General features: G+C 41.2%; 1 protein-coding gene and 1 pseudogene across 1 annotated transcript in view; both read left to right on the top strand.

Moving 5' to 3' along the window:
* The window catches only part of LOC125921277 (calsyntenin-2-like), a 268,402-nt gene that overhangs the window by 8,742 nt on the left and 236,513 nt on the right, over positions 1 to 23,147 (top strand). Inside the window, exon 2 of the mRNA XM_049628730.1 lies at positions 10,464 to 10,586. Within this exon, the coding sequence (XP_049484687.1) occupies positions 10,464 to 10,586 (123 nt within the window). The remainder of the gene's footprint in view (positions 1 to 10,463; positions 10,587 to 23,147) is intronic.
* LOC125922277 (uncharacterized) lies at positions 8,626 to 8,779 on the top strand (annotated as a pseudogene).

Genomic DNA, 23,147 nt, shown 5'->3' with positions numbered 1-23,147 from the left:
TTAGGGACCATTTAAGCACTTGACTTGACTGATTTAAGCACTTGGAACCTCCATAACCTCACCCATGAAATGGAGTCTGTACTTTCCTCTCACAGGGATGGTTGTAAGGATTTAATGAGATTACAGCAATAGAGCCGGTCACATAGTAGCAATTCCTGATTATGTTGAGCAATGGTAATTACAGGAAGAGTTTTAGAAAATTAACATTTAGTAGCATAAACTGCAAAGTAAGTGAAGGGCTGATTTTGGGGGTTAAAGATGTTTAAAAAGTAGTGAAGTATGAGATACTGAAGGAATAACACTGTTGGGAAAATTAAAGCTGTAGCAATCATTTTGTTCGGAAGGTAAGACATTTTGTGTGGAAAAATGAGTTGGCTCTAGCAGCTGAATGGGAACATTACACTATCACAATCCCTGCCTCCCCCTGCCCTTCTTCCTGTTCCAAAGGATCCTTTTGAGTGGCTCTCAGTCTTCTTCACAGACTTAATCCAATTTCCCCATACCCTGGAAATTCTCTTAGGTCTTTAGCCCACCAATAAGTTTATTGGGTAACTTGAACACTGTCGAGCTGGGGTACACTGGGTCCCATGTGGGTCCTAACCCCAGCCCATGGGTGTTGAGCTTCAGGATTAAAGGGACTTTACTGTGGACATACAACATGCTGGTCACTGAGTCAGCTCTGACCCTGGGTCTCGTTTTGTCTTCCTCCCAGTAACCCTGCGGAATTGGTATTGCCTACATTTTATAAAGGAGAGGGAGCAGAGGTCTGGGAAGATTGAAAGACTTGCCTAAGACATCCTGTTGGTTACATGGTGTCAGAACTATGACATGAAGCCCAGTACCCCTTGCGCCCAATCTTGAACTTTGTCTTAGGGCAAGCTTTGGGCAGTTGGCTTTGTCCAGATGGCTTATTCAGAGACAGCTAAAACTCACTTTTGTAAGATTACACAATCGTCCAGTGCACATTTCTCCCTAGCTTTGCTCCTGGCTCACATGCCACTACCCAATGGGATAATGGAATGTGGTTCGTACCCAGGCTGGAGTAAAGACTTTAAGAGAACCCACACTCCAAACAAATGAGTATTCATGAGTGGAAAATGACAGATAGAAGGGAAGAAAAAATAGGAATGGTATGTAAGTGGATTGATCAATGGATATAAGGAAAGGAGATAGGAAGGGAAGGAAAGCAACATGTTGCCCCACTGAAGCACCTATCAAGCAGTTACAGATTAACAACTCAGTCATCTTCTTTTCAAATGCTTTTTAAACCCAATTAAAGCAGTGAAATTTAACTCTCATCTTCTGTGAATATTTGCATGTATGAGTCACACACATGGGATTTGTATTTAAAACTCTCTAATTGGTACCTCTAGCAAGAAAGATTCATTGCCTCTAATTAAGTGATGGCAAATGTCACCTTATGATTTGGGAGGCACACCCTCTTTCTATTTGGGTGATGTAGAAATACCTGCTCATTGGAAGCACAGTGCTGCTAATTGCTTCAGGCATTGGAGGTGCCAACAAGGCAGAGGTGTGCTCACCTCATTTACCAATGTGCTGGGCACTGTGTTAGGTCCTGTGGATATCATCATGACTCTTCCCTGAAGAGGGCAGGTAAAGAGGGGTAGGGAAACAGCTAATGGCGATGCAGTGGACTTATAGCATGAGATCAGGTGGTACAGGGTGACGTGGGTGCAGAGGAGGACAATTGGAGGAGGTGGGGCTGGAGGTGAATCTGGAAGGATGCGCAAGCAGGAGTCAGGAGAAAGAAAGAGGCGAGGAGTAGATGGCACAATGAGGGTAAAGATGTGGGTAATCAGGGAGCTGGTACCTTTGGGGAGCTTCCTCTGATCTGCTAGTTGAAGGCAGGATTACTACTGATGGATCATAAGCAAGCAAGTGCAGGGTCCAATTTGCCTGTAGGCAGGCTGACCTCTCACCTGGACAGGGGCCCTGTCCTACCCACACTTTGGAATTAGGAATAAAAACACTTTTTAAAATGCTATTACAATTATTATAATTAGGAATCATTTTATTATAACAATAGATACCCGGCTCAAACTATTACAAATACAAAAAAAAAATTGGTGCCTTGGCAGAAAAATTGAAAGGTTTCATTTGACAACTTCAGACCCCCCACAGCAAGCCAATGAGTCCAGTTGGCAACCTCAACCACTCCACAGCAGGTTGAACAGGACATCTACTGGAAGACCAGAGTGGGCGACCAAACTCTGTACTTCCTACAGCTGCTTGGGGTGCTTCTCTTCTCTCTGCTTCTTGGCTCCCAAATCCTGTCTCCTGGTAGCTTTCTCTCATTTTAATGGCTTCTCAGCTCACCCTAAACTTTGAGTGATCATTACATGAATACAAGCCCCAACTCCACATGAACTTTTATCTCAAGTGTCTAGCACCAAATAAATTATAGGTTCTGGGCCTGCCTCCTAAATAAAAGTTGAAAGGTCCAACCAGTTGGCCCAGCCTACCCCACTCATTGATTTCCCATTGGGATGGATATCCACTCTTTCTAAACACCTCTACCAGGGCACCTAGTCAGAAAGGGGAAGTTGCACATCACAGGCAAAAGACCAGCCTGACTACAAGAATGACCTGGGATATAAGTTATCTTCTCTAGAGCACTTTGTAATCAGTATAGTGTTTTTATTTTACTAACAGAGGGAAGCATTGGAGTTCTGAGGGTCAACTTTAGGATGAGAATAGAAAGATTCAAAGGATAAATCAACAGCTGCTTGGTCCCGCTGCTTAGATTGAGTGTTAATGCACTTTTTCAGAGGTGGAAGCAAGGAGAGGGAGGCAAGGAGTGCTCCTGAGAATGCATCTGCACTCTAGTTAAAGACACATTGGGTGGCAAGGCCTAATTTCTCTGTAAATGGAGCAGAAATATCACACTGGTGTTTCCTCTGTATGAGTGCAGACACAGGCATTTTTCCAGATGCTGAAACAGCATGGGAAAGAGGCAAGACAGAGGCAAGAAGCAGTCCTAAGGGGGCATGATATGACAGAGTTCAGCCTCAGAAAGAGTTGTGTTGCAAACAGGGATGTTATCTTATGAAGAACTGATAAAAAGTCAGTTCCTCTGAAGTTACATCCAAAGGGAGTAAAGTGTGAGCTGACTGGCCTCAGTCTATTGGAACAAAAAAGCAGAACTGTTGTCAGGGGAGGGAACAGATTGCGTAAAGAACAACAGCCAAGGCACAAGCATCAATAGCTATTGCTTCTTTCTGGAAAGAAGATGGTTCTCTGGTATCCCATGAACGCAGCATTTGGAAGTGGCTTCTGGAAAAATCTGTACATGCCAATAAACCCCGAGTGATGTAGATACTATCTATCAGTCCAGACTCTTGGCTGGACTTGCCCCTCAGACTTTGTTCTCAGCTAAACCTAACTATTTACAGTTCCCCTATGGTGCACCAGGTGCTTTTACCATTGGTCTTTGCCCAGGCAGTTTTCTCTGCCTGCGACTCCCACATCCTTTATCCCTGCTTAATTCCTACTACTTATGACTTTGATTCTACTGTCTTTAGGAAGTAATTCTGGATTACCATGGCTGGATTAGTGCTTCTCCTCTCTTTTTCTATAGCACTCTGCTTTTCCTTTGCCTCTCTATCTCTTACCATACTGGTTATCATAGGTCTTTCTCCAGTCTGAGGGTCCCTTGATGGTAAGAAGTTTGTTCTTACCACATATTTAACACCACATTATAAATTACATGTATAACATACATATAATAAAATCCAACCTTTTAAAATGTGCAGATTGCTAAATTTTGCCAAAGGCATGCAGAAATATAACCACCACAACAATCAAGATACAGAACAGTACCATCATTTAGAACTTCCCTTGTGTCCCCTGTACAAGCAAACCCTACCCCATCCCCAGACCCTGGCAACTGCTGACCCATAATCTGTCCTTATATTTTGGCATTTTCTAGAATGTCATATGAATGGCATCAAATAGCATGTAGTCTTTTGTGTCTGGCTTCTTTCGCTTCATTTCACCAGAGAAGTGCTTTGGATATTCAGTCATTTTCTTGTATGGATCAGTAGTTGATTTCTTTTTACTGCTGAGTCCATTATATAGATACACTGCAATTTGTTTATCCATTCACTAGTTGATGGCCATTTTATTTTCCAGTTTGGCACTATTCTGAATACAGTTTCTCTGAACATTTGCATATAAGTCTTTTTGGATAATTTATGTTTTCATTTCTCTTGGGTAGATCCTAGGAATGGAATTGCTGAGTCATTTTATAAGAAATTGCTAAACTATTTTCCCAAGTAACTGTATTATTTTACGTTCATACCAGCAGTGTATGAGAGTTTCAACTGTTTCACATCTTCATTAGAACTTGGTATTGTCACTCTTATTTTAAACATTCAGGTGGTGGTATGGTGACATCCACTTGTGGCTTTAACTTACACATCCTTGATAACTATTAATGTTGAGCATCCTTTCATGTTCTTATCTCCTCAGGTAACAGGTGTGTTCAAATTTTTGCCTTTTTTTTTTTACAGATTATTTTTCGCATTATTGAGTTATAAGAGTTCTTTATATGTTTTTGGATACAAGTCCTTTGTGAGATATGTCTCTCAAATATTACCTCACAGTCTATGGCTTCAAAAAAATATTTTCTGGAGAGTAAAGAATATAAATGTATAATTTTTGTAAAGTTTGATGTATCAGTTTTATTTTTACTCAGTGCTCTTTTTGTCCCTTGTAATAAATCTTTGCCTAACCCAAGGACACTGAGCTTTTCTTTTATGCTCTCTTTTAAAAGTTTCATAATTTTAAGTCCTACATTTAGGACCATGATCCATTTAGAGATAATTTCTGTGTATCATATACAGTAGAATTGAAGTTCTTTTTTTAAAATATGGATATCCAATTTTTCCAGAAGCATAAATGAAAGACCATTCTTCATTGAATTTTCTTGGAAAGAAAATTTGTCAGAAATTAATTAATCACATGTATGTCTATTTCTGCACTCTTAATTTTTATTATGTTGATCTGTAGGTCTATCTTATGTTAATACCATACTACTTGATTAGAGAAGCTTTATAATAAGTTTTAAAATCGAGTAGTGTGAGTCCTCCAACTTTGCCCTTCTTTTTCAAAATTGTTTTGGCTATATCAGTTATTTAAATTTTCATATAAATTTTAGAATTAGCTTATCCCTTAAAAAATCCTATTATTTTGATTTGGGGTGCATTGATCAATTAGGGTAAAATTTATGTTTAATTATATTGAGTCTACTGAACCATGAACACTGTCTGTCTCCATTAAGACTGCTCCAGGTGTTCTTTAAATTCTTTTTTTTTAAACATTTATTCATTTTTTGATAGAGACAGAGAGCAAACTGGAGAGGGGCAGAGAGAGAGGGAGACACAGAATGCAAAGCAAGCTCCAGGCTCTGAACTGTCAGGACAGAGCCTGATGAGGGGCTCGCACTCATGGACCATGAGATCATGACCTAAGCCAAAATCGGACGCTCAACCAACTGAGCCACCCAGGCACCCCTGGGTGTTCTTTAAATTCTTTAAGCAATATCTTGGCATCTTGTGCGTGCAGATCCTACATGTATTTTTTGAAAGTTATTCCTAAGTATCTGTTGGTTGTTGATGTTATCATATTAGTATTTTTTATTTAAATTTTCTTTATTTTATTTTATTTTATTTTATTTTATATGGAATTTATTGTCAAATTGGTTTCCATACTACACCCAGTGCTCATTCCAACAAGTACCCTCCTCAATGCCCATCACTCACCCTCCCCTCCCTCCCACCCCCCATCAACCCTCACTTTATTCTCAGTTTTTAAGAGTCTCTTATGGTTTGGCTCTCTCCCTCTCTAACTTTTTTTTTTCCTTACCCTCCCCCATGGTCTTCTGTTAAGTTTCTCAGGATCCACATAAGAGTGAAAGCATACGGTATCTGTCTTTCTCTGTGTGACTTATTTCACATAGTATAACACTCTCCAGTTCCATCCACGTTGCTCCAAAGAGAATATTTCATTCTTTCTCATTGCCAAGTAGTAGTCCATTGTGTATATAAACCACAATTTTTTTATCCATTCATCAGTTGATGGGCATTTAGGCTCTTTCCATAATTTGGCTATTGTTGAAAGTGCTGCTATAAACATCAGGGAAGTACAAATCAAAACCACACTGAGATACCACCTCATGCCAGTCAGAGTGGCTAAAATGAACAAATCAGGACACTATAGATGCTGGAGAGGATGTGGAGAAATGGGAACTCTTTTATTTAAATTTTCAATAGTTTACTGCTAGTACATAAAAATATAATTGCTTTTTTATGTATTTACTTATTATACAGTAATTTTCCTAAACTCACTTATTAGTTCTAGTAACATTTTCATAGATTCCATAGAATTTGCTTCATTGAGGATCATGTTCTCTGCAAGTAAAGACAATTTTACTTTTTAATTTCCAATCTCATTTTTCTCCTTGTCTTATTGAATGGGTTAGAACCTCCAGTACAATGTGCATAGTACAGTACAAGGTAAGAGTGGACATCCTTGTGTACTCATTCTGCTCTTGGGAGGGGAGCATTTACTCTTTAACCATAAAGCACGATGTTAGCTTTGGTTTTCTACAAAAGTTCTTTATCAGATTGAGGAAGTTCCCTTCTATTCCCTATTTACTGATTGTTCTGATTATAAATGGATGCTGAATTTTGTCAAGTGTTTTATTCAGGGACTCTTCCCCAATTTACCTCCCCCACCCCGTGCTTAAGCTGTTCTTGCATATTTTTAGGTGACCCATAAATATTTGCTGAATGAATGGAGTTGGGCTAAATATCTCTGTGAGTGCAAAGCCACACTTTAGCCCCTTAGAAGTGTGAGATGGGCTTAGGGGAACTTAATATTTGAACACCTATTCATGTCAGAGATACTAGATTTGCCTAAATGATCTCATACAATTTTTACAACATTCTTATGAAGTAAGTATCTCCATTTTGCAAATGAAGGATGATGAGTAATAGATAGAATGATTAAAAAGCTGTAATATGGTTGGGATGTGGGGAAAGGGTCCTGTGTTTCATAATTCAATAGAATGAAAAAAGATAATCTTTATGTTCATAAAACAAAGAATATACAAAGGAGGATGGTTTCAAATATGATGCAAGTTAAAATAGAGTATGATTTGGTTATCTGATGGCATGAAACTATCAAGAGTCCAGTCGGTCTGGGTACAAGGAACGTCATCCGTGGAATGACAGTTGAACCATTAAGAAGGGAAAGCAATCCTTGCATAACACTCAGCTCAGCCATGAACAAAAGCCTCATAGTCAAAATCATGCAAATTTAAGTTATTGGTGTGCAGCCCTGAGGATGTGATCTATAGACAAAGCAAAGAAGATTTAATTTAGCTTACACATGAAAATGCAAATGTTTGTCAACCTTGACAAAGAGAAAGTCAAGAAAGATTTGAAGGAAGTTAGAAGGTGGAAGAAAAATGTGGAAATTGTAGGGATGTTAACACTCTTATTTTTCAAAAAGGGAACATTTAAGGCCCTCTGAGCTTCACTTCCTCCCCTGCAAAATGAGCCATAAAGTCTTATATAATGGGGTTGTGATGAGGATTAATGAATGTATGTAAAATGCCTAATATGTGATAGGTACACAACTAGTAATGAGAGGAGAAAAGGACGGCAGGCCTATGGATAAAAGGAAATAAACCCATCCCCACTGATGATGGGAAACCTCAACTGTAAGGTCTATAAATCCCCTCTCTGCTGACACTGTCACTGCTCAGAGAGTAGTGGTCAGTCTGACTAATGAAAGGTCAGGGGCTCTGTGAGATGAGGGTGGTAAGTCTGAGTAATCAAAGGTCAGGGGCTGTGTGTCCAGCCCAGGGCATCTGAATAACATGACAACCCTGTGAGTGGAGTCGTTTTCCCCATTTTACGGTTCAGGGAGTTGACACTCTGAGTGGCCAACTGACTCACATAGAAGTGGCCCCAAGGTGGCTAAGCCAGGCCTGAAACCCAGCAATCTAGCAACTGGCTCTAGATCCCATTGTCTGCCATCGAGTCAAGTGGCACAGTGAATCTGAAACACTGGATGAGCTTATGGCATATCCTCTATCCACATTTCTAATGAATAGCCCCTAGGTTTAATTAACAGGGAAAAAAGATTAATTGTTTCTCCCAACAGCTGCAAATTATTTACATTGCGTTTGTGTTGATGGCTAATAAAAGGGCAAAGGCGCACGGGGACAACCCTGGGTGGCTGTAATTCTTCCAGGGTCCATAATGAAGAACTGGTTCGAATGCCAGCATGTTAGCATGGAGGAGCCTGCTGTCCCATTCAGACCCACAGTGGGCAGAGCCGCTCTCTGACCTGGGCATGATCCAATCCGCAGAAATAGCTCTCAGGAGCCAAGACCTGAGAAGAACAGGCATATGTCCCTGCTCCACTAAACTGCCTCTTGGTTAGTTCGTGATTGCTGTGAAACGGGTGAGAAGGAGCAAAATGGTGGCCAGGTTGAGTCTACCAGCTATCCTAGAGCAACTCTTAGCTGACCTTTTGAAAGGGGACAGGAGCCACTGCAGCAGAGCTGTTTTCAATTTTATAAGCTCTTGCTTTATCGCTTCTCGGCCTTTTGGCTAAGATCAAGTGTAGCTCTTGCTTTGCGGTAACTACTGAAAATTATACACTATGATATGTATATATATTTTAATGTGTGTTATATATTATAATGTGCCCGACTTTGTATTACAATATGAATATGTTTATGTACACATGTATGTGTTTTTGGATCTCACCACATATGAGAGAATTGTTGGTCTTCCCAATTGTTAGTTTTCAAGCCTGTGGCCATCCTGGGAAAGTCACACCTTGTGAAAGAAGTTCTTCATTATTTTCATAATGATCACACCTACCTCTTAGGTCCCTGTGGGGAGCGTTACGCATGTGACAGCGTCATTCAAACTGTGAAGCAGAGTGTGAGGATTGGCATCAGGACAACTTTGGTTATTCTAGGGTTCCCTCTAGCCTGTTATTTTGCTTCTTAAGCACCTACCCTGCCCTCAGACTTGTGTGAGTGTATGTAGAGGAATAAAGGACAAACCAAGAAGATCACAGTTAAGGAATCAGATTAATGTTTCAGGATATTATTCTTAATGCCATAGTAGAGGATGAATTGGAGTGGGATAGGACTTCTTACTGGAAGACCAGTCAGAAGGCCACTACAGGCATGCAGAGAGGTGATGGCAGGGCCAGAACCAAAAAAGGAGATGGAATTGACAGACTTGGGGTATTCACACAGGAATATTACACCAACCCTAGCACAAGTCTTATTTAAATTCTCGGCCCTTTATGTGTGGCTGTTGACCATAAGTATCTGTATTCCTTTGCTAGGCCTGCCTTAAGAAAGTGCTACTAACTTTATGGCTTAGAACAACAGAAATTTACTGTCTCACAGTTCTGGAGGCCAGAAGTCTGAAATCAAGTTGTTGGCAGGACCAGGCTTGCTCTGAAAGTACAAGGGATAGATCTGTCCCAAGTGTCTCTTCTGGCTTCTGGTGGTTTCTTGGCTGGTGGCAACAGAAACATTGCACTCACATGTATGCATGTCTGTCTCTGTGTCCAAATTTCCCCTTTTTATGAGGCACCATTCATTTTGGATTAAGTCCTGCCCAAATGACCTCACTTTAACTTGATTACCCCTATAAAGACCCTCTCTCCATATAAGGTCACTTTCCAAGATACTGGAGGTTAGGACTCTAACCTCTTTTTTTTCAGGGCCATAATTCAACCAGTAGCATGTATTTGACGTGTGTTAATTTTCCATTAAATAATATGTTATTCACCTGGTAAAATTACTAAAGAGCAACTTAAACTGCTTAGGCAATTTAGACCATTAAGATAGACACAGTTTTTAAGTGATAAGAAAGCATTCAAATGTCTGTTGTATCTTTACACATATGTTGGTACATATACAGATATGTATGTATATAAAATGCAGTAACAATTTGTAATGATTAGGTTGAGGTCAGAAATTCCAGCACACAGCCATGACCTGCTAGTTCATTGATTGATAATGAATATTAACCCTGAAACATCTATTAATAGATGGTAGCATTTGAGAATTAAAGCTTTCAGTCAGTTTTTAAACAGTAGCTATCTACACTGGGCATCCAGGAATAGAAATAGTTGGATTTGGGTCAAGTGAAAGATCCCTGGTCTTGGAGCCCAAAAATCTGCTGCCCAACTTTCTGTGTGCCTCATTGAACTTCTCTCTAAACCTCGCTTCTCTGAAGGTTCCTTAGGTGTAAAATGGGACCATCGTGCTCTTTGTCTCTCATGCGGTTGTTGGATGAGAGCATATGATTGGACAAATGTGCACTATTAATAATATCATTATGGATGAGCTATTCAAGTGGTGATCTTAAAAGTCAATCTTTGTTTCCATTGTGTTCTAGTCAACAAGCACAAGCCATGGATCGAGACCTCATATCATGGAGTCATAACTGAGAACAACGACACAGTGATTTTGGACCCACCACTTGTAGCCCTGGATAAAGATGCACCAGTTCCTTTTGCAGGTGAGATGATGGCTTATTATGGTTGCACTTAGCCCTCTTTTAAACATGTCAGGAAGCCTCCATGGAGCTGAGACTCAGGCTGTCTATAGCTCTTGTCACCCTCTGTGCATCTCTTCATGATCAGTCTGTGATTTCAAAGCTCTGTGCCTCTTCTGACTTCTGGTGTGGTTCTGATTTCTGATTTATGGTTTTTTCCTTTGGTATTGCCTCCAGTGCAAGACCCTTATTTCTTCTTCTGAGTGATGGTATATTGCTGAAGTGGCCTCTGGAGTTGGAAAAGCTGGGCTAGTAAGGTCCATAGGGGAATTTTCCCTCTTGAAAGATGACCTGTCAACAGATTAAGTGTGTGACCCATTGTCCCCACTACCCATATATCATGGACAGGTGAAGAATTGCAGCTTGGTAGCTTGGCAAGAGAAGAGGGAAAGAAAAAAAGGACCAAGAAATATTTGCTAACGATAGGAGAGGGCTGTGCCCTCGAGATTCACAGTGGGTGTGGCTTTTGGTGGAGGAATCAAAAGACAGTGCCATTTTGCCCTCTGCAGCTTGTGGTAGAGAGTCTTCTCATTATCATCAAGATAATGACTACTTCCTTCTCTAACCTCCTGTAAGGACCAGCTCTCTGGACCAGTGTGTGAAGAATATGACTATGTCTCACATTTCCATAGACTCTGGCAAAGAGAAGGAGATGGCTGATAGTAGGGGCAGGAGCGAATGGGCAAAAAATTTCTGAAGATGCCTGCATCATGAGTAATATTGTTAACATTTTATCACTGTCAGGAGAAAGACAGGAAATTTAATGAAGGTTTTCAAGATTTCTAGAAGATTGCTTTATGATAGATGGGTGCCAGACTGAGGTTTTCACCATGATGAAGTCTATTTTTTTCTGACAGCTTGTCTGCTACATTATGAGCTACTTGGGCAGAAAAAAATGGCTCTTTCACACTTCTAAGAGATAAGTTCTATGAAGGCCCCTTTTTCATTCCAGAACATTGTAAAGTAAGGAGTGAGGGGGTGGGTTCAATGGGGGAAATTCAGCGTTATGTGAAGATAAACCCATTTAAGTATTCTTACGGAGCATCAGGGAGATACTCTTGACTCTCAGAAGAAGCTTTATCTTTATTTCATGTTAGACTGATTACCACCAAGGGCACCTAACTGTGACTTGCATGGTGTTTTAGAGTGGGGATATTTCCTTACATCTTCCAGCCATCCTCAAAGTTTCCAGCTCAACCAAATTCCACTCGGAAGTGTGAATCCCATGCTGTCTTTTCCACAAAAGAGGAGTTGTCTTTCCCAGACCTTCTTTGCCAGCCTGAGACTATTCCAAAGCATCCCCTTCTTGGATATAATTAGATGATATTGGGGTGAATCAGCAATTCTTAACCTCCTAGAAATGAGATTTTAAAACAAGCACTAGCAAAAAATGTTTGGGTTATGGAAATGTTTGGTTTGGAATGCACTGTGTGCTTAACAAAATGGAGACAATATTTAAAAATTGGGAGATTTAGTGTAAGAAGGCAGGATTCTGGTTTATCTTGATGAACCAGATAGGAAATGCAAAGCTGAGTCATGGCTTCCCTCTCTAGGCTGAGCAAGTGCTCCTGGCTTTCCTCAGCCCCTTCTCTGCAGCCTGTGTACATAGGTCTTTCCACCAAGCAGGTCTTCTCATTCACCTTTCCTTTCAAGTGTGTGACTCTTCTTTGAAACATGACAGAAAAAACCAGTGACACATGAAGCAGGAAGTAAAAGTAAGTTACTTTAGTGTAGTGCGTCTAACATTTTAAAAGATGAGGGATGTGTCTGATTCTTTATTATGTCTACCCTCAATGAAGCCCTGTTCTCCTCTAATAGTGAACTAGCAAACTGAAGTTGTTGAATAAACTGTTCTACCATAAAGTTATAAGCTCTTTAAGGTACAGACCAAAATGGGGGAGGGGGGCACAGTTTAAGCAAATCTGATATTTGGAAGTTTGGATTTACAAAAGATTACTTCTCTTGCTTGGTTTATGGGACTGCAGGACAATTAATAATTTCACCTGAAGATTCACCAAGGTGTTTCATAAACCATAAATCCGTCAAACTTGAATTTGTATTCTGACCATCTGATATGCCCACTGGTTTTCAGGCACATCTTGAAACTAAGATTTGCTTCTAAGCCAAGCCCTGAGTAGTTATTCCCATCTGAAGAAAATTTCTCTGCTCCTTGATTTTTGCAGCTGCATAAAAAAAAATCTAGCTTAATGCATCAAAATATAATCTTCCAAGCTCTTCAGAGTAAAAAATAAAGGTGCTTTTTGGAATGGTCAAAGCTATTTTTCTCAGTGTTATTTATGATCAGCTCTAAGACAGGACACAGGCACTCACCATCCATCCATGCTGCAGACGTTTATTTTAAAACATTTATCTTAAAGAGAAAATACTGAAGATTTATTTCAGATCCCTATCATTCTCATAAAATTGAAAAATTCATATCTGCCAGCTCCATCAGTTCTTGAAGTCAACTGTAGCTTTTAGTCCCCCCTTATCAACTGTTTGTGCATTGTCAGTTTTCCACCCCTTTCCCACTGGTCTTTATTTCCAATTTAGCCTGTGAGGTGAGCCATAAGCTTGCTGGGAGATGGTTCCATCCATAACATTTTTGCTCTGTCTCATTTCTTTTGTGATTTCCCTCCTTGAAAAAAAAATTTAGAAAAATCTACATAAAATATCACTCACTTAACTAGAAGTCATCATTGCATTTTGCATATAAATGCAAATTCAGGGACATAGAATAGCTTTTCCTGCATATTTCCTGATTATTACAATAAGTGTTGATTGTGGAAAATGTGAAAAATATAGTAAAACACAAAGAGGTGTGAAAAATATGTTTTCTTACCCCCAGAGAGAGCCTCTGTTAACATTTTAGTGTATTTCCTTCCAGTCATTTTTCTACTCTTTTTTTTCTCCAAAAATTGTGATCTCTCCTCGTATTACAATTACTAACAACTTATTTTTCCCTTACTAAACTAATGAAAATATACCATTTCATTAAATATTAATTCTGCAACTGATTAAATGGCTGTGTGATGTCCTTCTCAATGAATATTCTGTAGCTTACCATTCTTTTTTTTTTTCTAGCTTCATTGAGTTACAGTTGACATACAACATTGTCTAAGTTTAAGGTGTACAATGTATTGATTTGATAAACATCTATATTGGAAAAATGATTATTGCCATAGTGTTATCTAACATCTCCATCACCTCAAATAATTACAATTTCCTTTTTGTGGTGAGAACATGTAAGATCTATTCTCTTAGCAATTTTCAAGGATATAAAACAATGTTGTTAACTATAATCATCATGCTGTACATTAGATCCCCAAAACTTATTTGTCTTGTAACTGAAATTTTCTACCCTTTGGCAACACCTCCCTATTTTCCCCATCCCCAGTGCCTGGTAACTACCATTTACTCCCTGTTTCTGAGTTTGACTTTTTAAAGCTGATTCCACATATAAGGGGATCTACATATAAGTGATATCATATATGTGATATAAGTGATTCCACATACAGATTCTATATATAAGTGAGATCATGCAGTATTTGTCTTCTATGTCTGGCTAATTTCACTGACCATAATGTCCTCAGGGTCTATCTATGTTGTCACAAATGCAGGAATTTCTTCTCTCATGGCTGAATAATACTAATAATGGAGTATTATTTATACACTTATCAATTTTCTTCTTTATACATTTATCAGTTTATCCATTGACAGACACTTAGGTTGTTTCCATATCTTGGCTATTGTGAGTTATACTGCAATGAACATAGGGATGCAGATATCTCTTTGAAATCCTGATTTTATTTCCTTTGGATGTATATACAGAAGTAGGATTGCTGGATCATATGGTATTTATGTTTGTAATTTTTTGAGGATCCTCCATACTGTTTTCCATAGTGGCTGTACCAGTTTACATTCCCACCAACAGTACACAAAGGTTTCCTTTCTCTGCATCCTCGCCAACATTTTATCTCTCATCTTTTTGAAGATAAACATTCTGATGGGTATGAGGTGATAGGCAAATAATCTGTTATAATTCTTTTTTATTATAATTGTCTGCATTTCTGATTCTATCATTTGGATGGATTTCCAGAATTGGAATTAATAGGTCAAACATTTTAAAGTTCTGGAAACATGTTAAATTCCTTTCCAGAATAGTCGTATGAGTCTGCAGTCCTATTCTTACCACTCTAGTCTCATTCCCTGGCCCCTTTATGGCTTATTCTAATGGTGTGATTTAGATGATGTGGTGCAATCACCAGTAACAGTAGCCTCACCATCTTCATCTGTAAAATAATATAAGCTTTCCAAGGTTGTTGTTTTGATTAAATTTAAAGAATGCCTATGATGAATGTTACAGTGATTCAAGGTATAATAGAAGCTTAATAAATTTGAGGGTTTTTTTTCCATATCCTCTTCTGTGCCCACTTCATAGCAAGATAACCCAACTCAGATCCCAAGCATCTCAGGGCAGGCCAGCCATGGGGCTGGGACTGGAGCCCAGGACTTCTCACCACTTTATCTGAGTTCTTTTTTCCAGTGATGTTGCCTTTCGATCCATGCCCCCACTGAGTACTAGAGGTGTCATCAACTCTCAGTCAGTGAATCATCCTCTCTCAGACGTCAGTCAAATCCATTAGACCTAACTCAGTTCTCAACCCAGTGTCTGGGCCCAGTGGACATGACCTTCTTAGAGAATCAGATCCAGAAAAATCCTTGAGTAATAATGAAAATCCTGTCCATTGCATGGCGAAAAAATGATAATGAAAGCAAGCTGGGCACACTCTGAACTTATTAATTTCTACATGAGCCCCACTGAGGCCTGTTAGGAAACTGTGGAGACTTTTAAATTTGAAGGGAATTAGATTGCCTTTCAGAGATAATAGAACTGTTCATTTGTCTACATTGGGCCAGTCTGGACTTGTCTTTAGTAAGGACAGAGCAGCAGAGAGTGATCAGGCATAATTGGCTGGCTTCTCAGGCTGGGTGACTCTCTGAAGGCTGCCTGGAAAATTGCCCAGGATGCTATTTGGCCTGTTTGGATCAGCTGGTTGGAGCGGAAGATTCTCTCCTCTCTGTGGTTAGCTCCATTTGCCCCTCCTTGTGCTGCTCAGCATTTGCCCACCTATTTGTCCCCTTATCTTTGGACCTGCCCAGGGCCCTTTCTGTGCTTTGGGCCCCCTAGGTCCCTGATGGCAGGGATCCTCCCTGAGGGCTTGTGCAGCCCCTGCCTCTTATGGTGGTAGGGGAACGCGGAGTGTGAACAGCCACAGGCTTTGACAGATACACATTGCTGTGTATTTACGTTCTGCCATTTCCTAGCTGTGTGGTCTCAGATAAGTTAATGAACTCCTCTGAGGGGCAGTTTTCTCATAATTAAAATGAGGGTAAACACAGTATCTACATCTGGGTTAATGTGGATTAAATAAAATACTAATGTCCTGTGCCTAGTGCACTCCCTGGCAGCCAGTAGAGGTCCAGTATGTCACAATTCTGATAATCCCAGCAATGATAATAATGAGAGTAATCAAAGTAGGTATAATTCTTAGTGTCACCAATAAGCCCCAACGTTTTATTTATTTTAGGCTGATTACAATGATGGAATTATAATCGATGATAATGATGTTAAAGGGAGGAGAAAAGTGAGTTTGGAGTTTGTTTTAAAGGCTTAATGCAGTCACCCATCCAGCTCGGTTTCCTAGACTGGTTATGTGGCAGTGTCGGGACATTCAGTTAAATAATGTACGGAAAGTAGTTGTGAATTGTGCAGAAGTCTGTAAATCTTTGGTGGGAATGTATTTCCTTGCATTGCACCTGCATTCTATCCCTGCGGAGTAATCCATTAGTTGCAAGATACACGTTTGGATTACTGCAAACCATATGCTCTTTTATTAGAGACGTGCTCACACACACACGCGCGCGCACACACACACACACACACACACACACACACACACGCCAGCCACAGCACACACAAAATTATATCCAAGCCTCACACCAACTCTGTGGAACAAGAAGGTCAGCTGTCGTGATTCTGTCTTGCCAATGAGGACATTGAAACTTGAAAAAACATTAAGTAACTATTCAGGGCTACCTCGCTGAGGATGGCTCGGCCCTATCACTCAATCCCAGATGCTCAGACTCCAAGCCCTGCCTTCTTTCCCCTCTCCCCATTGTCCAGTGTGGGATACATGTCTCATTGGCAGTCGAAGATTGACATGGTACCTGGACATAGCGTTAAGGAATGCGGCCTACCGCTCCAAGCTGTTCCCTTTGAAGTTCTTTTTCAATCTCTCTGATGATGTCAAGGAGAAAGGCAGTTGGTGAGGCTCAGCACCTCTCCAGCATTTGCTAATCCCTCTCTCTGACAAAGAAGGAACAAGCTCTTTCTCAAAGCATTCCATAGGCCACACTGTTGAGGTAGAATGTTAATAGCATTCTGTCGTGTTTTATTTAAGTTCCTTTTTCTTTTTTTCTTTTTCTTACTTTTTTTTTTTTTTGAGACAAGTATTGCTGGCTTTTCAGTTTTGGGGGTTTATTTTTAAAAATAGAGTCATTTGGGTGTTTTTAAACCCCAATTTAAAGAAAAATGTAAATAAATAAGTAGGTAGTTCATGGCAATGGCAAAAAAAACCAAAAAACAAAAAACCATGAAAGAGGTCCAGGACTGAGTGCCACATGGGACGCCATGGAATGACCACCTCTGAGCTTCATTCCTCACCCAGCCACCTCAAGACTACCCACCATCTTCAGTGCCCTTCCCTGCCACAGGGTCTCTGAGGGCTGACCCTGGCAGCCAAGGAGCCACCTACATCAGCCTCACAGTAGATGGTGATTGTGTTCTAGGTGGTTTGTGTGGGGGTCATTCTTGTGGGCCAGAGGCAGGGTGCCCCCTGGTGTCCCACCCTGGTCTCTGAGCATTTACTTGGCCTCAGCCAGAAGCCAGTCTGGCAGTCCTTGCAGAGAACTGTGGATTCTCTGGAATCCACAATCTGGGTGACTGCCCCGGACCTAACAGAGTTGGAATCAAGAATAAACAGTACCAGGGGTGCCTGGGTGGCTCAGTCAGTTAAACGTCTGACTTTGTCTCAGGTCATGATCTCACAGTTCGTGAGTTCAAGCCCGTGTTGGCCTCTGTGCTGACAGCTCAGAGCCTGAAGCCTGTTTCGGATTCTGTGTGTGTCTCTCTCTCTGCCCCTTCCCTGCTCACACTCTGACTCTCTCTCTCTCTCTCTCTCTCTCTCAAAAATAAATAAACATTTTTAAAAAAGAATAGACAGGACCAGAAAGACATGGATCAACGTCTGTTAATTCGAGTACATGTGACAATTACTAAAAAGAATAAAGAATAAAACAAAATTAACCTACACTCCTAAGACCCTGCCAGACCTTTTCCTGTTCATATATTAATACACAGTTCTGATTAATTTGGATCATAGTTTACTCTGTTCAGAGTCTTTGTGTTTTCATCTTTCATAGACCTTTTCCAAGCTGACTAAAATATATTTTAAAATATTACTGAAGAGCAGAGTACAAAATTATACTTCATAGATCCCTCTCGTGGTTTATTTAACCATTCTCTTATTTTTGTACATTTAGGTTGTTTACAGTGTTTTTCCAATTAAAAATAACATTGCCATGGGCAACTTTGTAGAAATACCTTTCTTATACAAACATAGGAGTCAGGATTTCATGTTTATGGTTTAGTTCATAGATGGTAAAAAAACAGATGTGTTCTATTTTCAGTGACAGATTGAGATTGTGTTGTCAGATGTTTTTGCCGATATGATCGGTGATCGCCCAATTTTCGAGCATATGGTGGGTTTCCGGATAAACAGGGGAGTAGAAACTGGACTGGCTCCCACACCTGTCCACAGCCTGTGGCGGAGCCTCCATCCTTGTAATGAACCCTCTCCCTCACTATAGTGACTGTCATCTAAGGGTTTCCAGTTTTAGGCAAGGTGTGATTTGAGAACTCATCAGGACAGTACAGAAGTTGCTTTAAAGCTGGGAAAAATTTGCAGGGTGAGGGCACATCAACCAGCAAATAAGCCAGAAGTCCTGGTCAAGTGGATGCTCTGGGGAGGATCACCATGACAGCATCCATTTGTAGTCCCCAGGAACAGCAAGGCCTGTTGGACCACACCTGTGGGCCCCATCCTGTTGGTGGCGGAGGGGTCTACCAGGCACACTGGGAGAGAAGAAGACCTGGTATATCATTCACCCTGGAACTAAAGTATTGAGTTAGGTCTGTTCTTGGTGCTCTCTTTTCAGCCAGTTTGGCAGCTTCCAGCTTTGACAGTGATGGGGGCATATTTGGGTCTTTTTCTTGGTTACCCCTCCATGAGCAGTGCATTCACTCTGGTGTTTCCCTTTCACACTTTTTACCCCTCCCTCCTATCTGCTGATGGCCAAGAAGCTCAGGAAGCAGATCTCATCACTGGACAGGGCCTTCCATATATAACCCTCAGGTTCCCAGGGCCTGGGACACAAAGCCCTGGCCTTGCGGAGTAGAGAAGTGAACATCTCTCCTGCCACAGAGGAGGTTGGTAGCCTCTTTCTATGGTGGAACTGTTCTGCTAGAGGGAGAAAAAGGAGCTTCCCAGATTCTCTGCTGCCCATGCATTTGGGGTCTTTGCCCTGAATTTTCTTTCTTGTTAATTATCCTCTTTGCCCACCTCAGACTTGATCTCAGTGTCCCTAAAGCTCTCTGTCTGTATATCGCCAGTCACTGGGCCTTTTGTTGTTGTTTTCACTTCTCTCATGCTGAAGGCTGTGTATATTTTTGCTTCATGGCAACTCATTTTAGGATGGCCCATCTCATCTGGAAAATTGTACTGTTCACCTCTTCTCCATTATGATCCATGCTTAATCCTGGAGTCCCAGGCGTCTCCATAGGAGCCTAGTTGCTCAGGGTTCTTTTGCACCTGAGTCCCTGATGAGTGCAGTCACATAACCTCTTCTCAAGTTTAGTGGTCAGAGGCAGGTGCTGAGGGGACACTGTGTCAGGATGGCTGGAGGAGGGACTAGGAGCCAAAGTACAGAGGAAGGAAGGCAGGAGCAAGGGCTGGCCAGGCAAGGAAAAAGAAGAGTGTGGGAGTCCCAGATAAATGCTCACAGCAGGGGTCCCACTCCAGTTCAAACTAATGTTTAAGGGAGAATTAGTGATTACTTGTGGGCCATTTTCCATAATTTAGGCTGAAAAGTGAGGGACATTTAGGGATTCAAACCATATTCCTGGGACATGGGACTTTCATTGCTATAACCAAGAAGGTCTGGGTAAACTGGAGTTGGTCACCCCAACAGGAAGGATGTGGAGTTCTAGGATAGAAAGCTTAAGTACTGGCACTAGGTTGCTTGAGAAAAGCCCTTGAAGGTAAGAATCTCAAGTCTTCTGGGATTTGGAGCTAATGGCAGTATTATACTAAAACAGGATGAAAAGTGGACAATGAAATCAATAATAATAGCAGGACTGGTGCCAGCCCATATGGTAACTGTGAAAATTAGAAACAGGTGCTCTTTATTACATATGGACACTGTCCCACACTAGAGCACATGACTTGGCAAATGGAGAAAGAGGCAGATTTCAGCCCCTACTTGTCCCCTTAGTCGTACATCCTTGTACAAAAAACAACTTGTAGGCAACAACACTGGAAATTAACTGACATTTATCAAGCACTGACTACATACCAGGCACTGTACTAGGTAGTTTATCATACATACTAGATACACACATACTGTATCATTTAACTTTTACAACAGTCCTCTGAAGTAAGCACTATCATTGTTTTTTTTTTACAGAAGGAGAGACTAAAGCTAAACCAGATTCTGTAATTTGCTCAGAACACAATAGTGATGATAATATTGTAATTTTAACCAGGTGTCTCAGCTAAGGTATTGCTGTGCAACAACCACCCCAAAACTTAGGAGCATTAAAAATCAGCCATTAATTCTTTCTCAAGAAAGATGCTCCCAAGTTTTGGGGTAGTTGTTGGACAGCTCTGCTAATGTGAGTCAGGCTCAGCTGGTCCCAGCTGGGCTTGTCCAGGTACTTGTAGGCTGGTGGGTAGGCTGTAGGCTGGCTTGTCTAGAGTGGCCTTGACTGGATGACACTGTTCTCCTCCATGTATTCTTCTGGAATGCTGGCCCAAGCATGATGGAAGACCAGCCTGAGTATATAGAGCATAAAGAGCACATAGTTGTGCAAGATTTGGCAACTACCTGGCAAGCTACTTGGGACAGGTTTGTTACTGTCCCGCGGCTAAACAAATCATATGGCCAAGCCCAGAGTCAGCGTCATAGCAGACTGCCAATGGCAAAGAGGGGTGACAAGTAGGGTCATCAGTGTGGTCCTTCCATCACAGTCTGCCCTTAGTCCACAACTATTCACACCCCTTTCTCAGAAAATATGCTCACTTTATTTTAGGATCCCCAAAAGTGCATCCTATAATGGCATCTGGCTTTGAGGCCAAGATTTTGTGATCTTCCTCAGGTCTGGATGCAGGTCTCTTGGTCCAGAGATCTGTTAGCTAACAGGATAAGTTATCTCCCCACCCCCTACCCCAATTTTCAGGGAAGGGAAACCTCAACAACCTCCCATTCAAAGAGAAGAAGAATGGGAAGCACACAGCAATCACTGGGCTGATCTCTAGCAATCCTGTATCCTTCTGGAAAAATGTTGCCAGGTCCCTCCATTTTGAGGGTGATTCTGTTCCCTAGGAGTGGCTTCCAGGCTACTCTTCTCTACAGTTCCCTGTTAACCACTGTTCCCTATCATCATCATTTTGTTCTGCTCCATCCCAAGCTAGTGGACTCAGCAGGAGTGGGCACAGGGTCCTGGCCTCAGTCCTTGGGGACACTTCTAGCTTCATTCATCTCCCCATTAGTGTCCCTGATGCTGTCCAGCATTAGCAAAAGACAGTGGGTCAAACTTAACTCCAAAGCCAGGGCTCCGCATACAATAAATCAAGGGAAAAAAATGAAACAAAAAACACACCTTTATTTCTATTGGAGAAACAATTCCTAAGACATAGGTATCAAAGCTCCAAGCCCAAACACATCCTGGGGAATCAGTGACTCTCAATCTATAGCCTTATTGGCAAATGTGATGCAAACATGTTTATGGTGCTTTCTCACTCACTGCCCCTCATGGCCAAATTCTAGGCCACATGACCCAGACCCTCTCCCCGACTGTGATTGGACCTGAAGTGGGCACATAGCTCAGGCCAGCCAATGAATAAAGTAGTTACAGCCTGTGATTGCTACCTGGATAGAAGAGGTCACACAGGCCAATTGGCTTCCTGTTTGAGTGCTAAGGGACCATGTGGGAGAGCAAGGATTATGAATGAAGCTTCTGTGATATGTGCAAATCATGATTTGGTCAGTAGACTGAGGCAAGCCCTTGGTCAGCCAACTGAGGTGAAGCAGCTGGTCCTAGGGAGAAACAGATGTGCCTGGAGGGAAGGGTCTAAGTGGTTGCTCTTGGAACCATGGCTTCCATTCTTAAGTGGTTCTGGTGTCCAGGTGATCTTGGATTTCCATGAGATTATTTTCATTGCTGCACTTGTATCTCCACTCTCTGCTGAGATGACTCTGCCTCTTTGTCCCTGGAAAGCAAAGAGGCCAAATGAAAACCACCTGTTAATATGGTTTTCTGCATTGAGAGAAGGGGCATTGTATGAGCTAGGGGAGAAAAATGAACCCAAGAATGCTCAGGTAAGTGGGCAGCATAGAGAAGAACGAGCAGGGAATTTGAAAACATTGAAGAAATCCTCATAAAAAGCAGTAGCTGGTGATCATCACAGGGAAATCAATGATGATTGAAAACCAGCTCCAACTGTCAGTAATTGGACTGTTTAATAGCCAAGCTTAGACAAGTTAATACTGATTCAAATCCCTTCTCCAGAAGCCATTTCCGCAGCTTACAACAGTGGCCATATTGAATAGGCCTGGAATCAGAGCCCATCACAAATATTAATTATGAACATGAATTCATAAGGTCAATGGTTTTACTTTAATAGGAATTTGGGGCCTATGAATGCAAGTCCTAAATGTCTTAGACTTGTTAGAGATTCCAAAGCAAAGAATAGGAGTAGAGCAGGCATTTACAGTTCGTTCTGCTTGGCATCGTGTCCAGCGTGAGATCACTGAATACCTTGGCGTGAATTCAGAGCTCGATTTTATTATCTTGTAGCTGCCTGTAATCACAGATGAGGCATCAAAGGCCAGCTGTCCCCCATGAACCTTGACAGTCTATATAAACTAATTACTTTTTTATGAGCCATCCTTTCAGAGGTTTGGAGAGAGGACCTATTAAGCCAAGTTCAATATGATCTACAAACTTTAAAAATTATTATTATTTATCTAAGTTCCAGCTGAGTGCCATGGTAAATGACATCGTCTGTAATGGTTGGCTTGGGTGGCCATGGACTTCATTAAAATACAATATTCTGTGTTATCCGTCCGTCGTTCGTTCCTTCCTTCCTTCCTTCCTTCCTTCCTTCCTTCCTTCCTTCCTTC

This window comes from Panthera uncia, chromosome C2 (assembly GCF_023721935.1).
Source record: "Panthera uncia isolate 11264 chromosome C2, Puncia_PCG_1.0, whole genome shotgun sequence".
Classification (NCBI taxonomy): Eukaryota; Metazoa; Chordata; class Mammalia; order Carnivora; family Felidae; genus Panthera; species Panthera uncia.
Note: the sequence above shows the minus strand (reverse complement) of the source record. Positions and strands in the feature narration are given on the sequence as shown.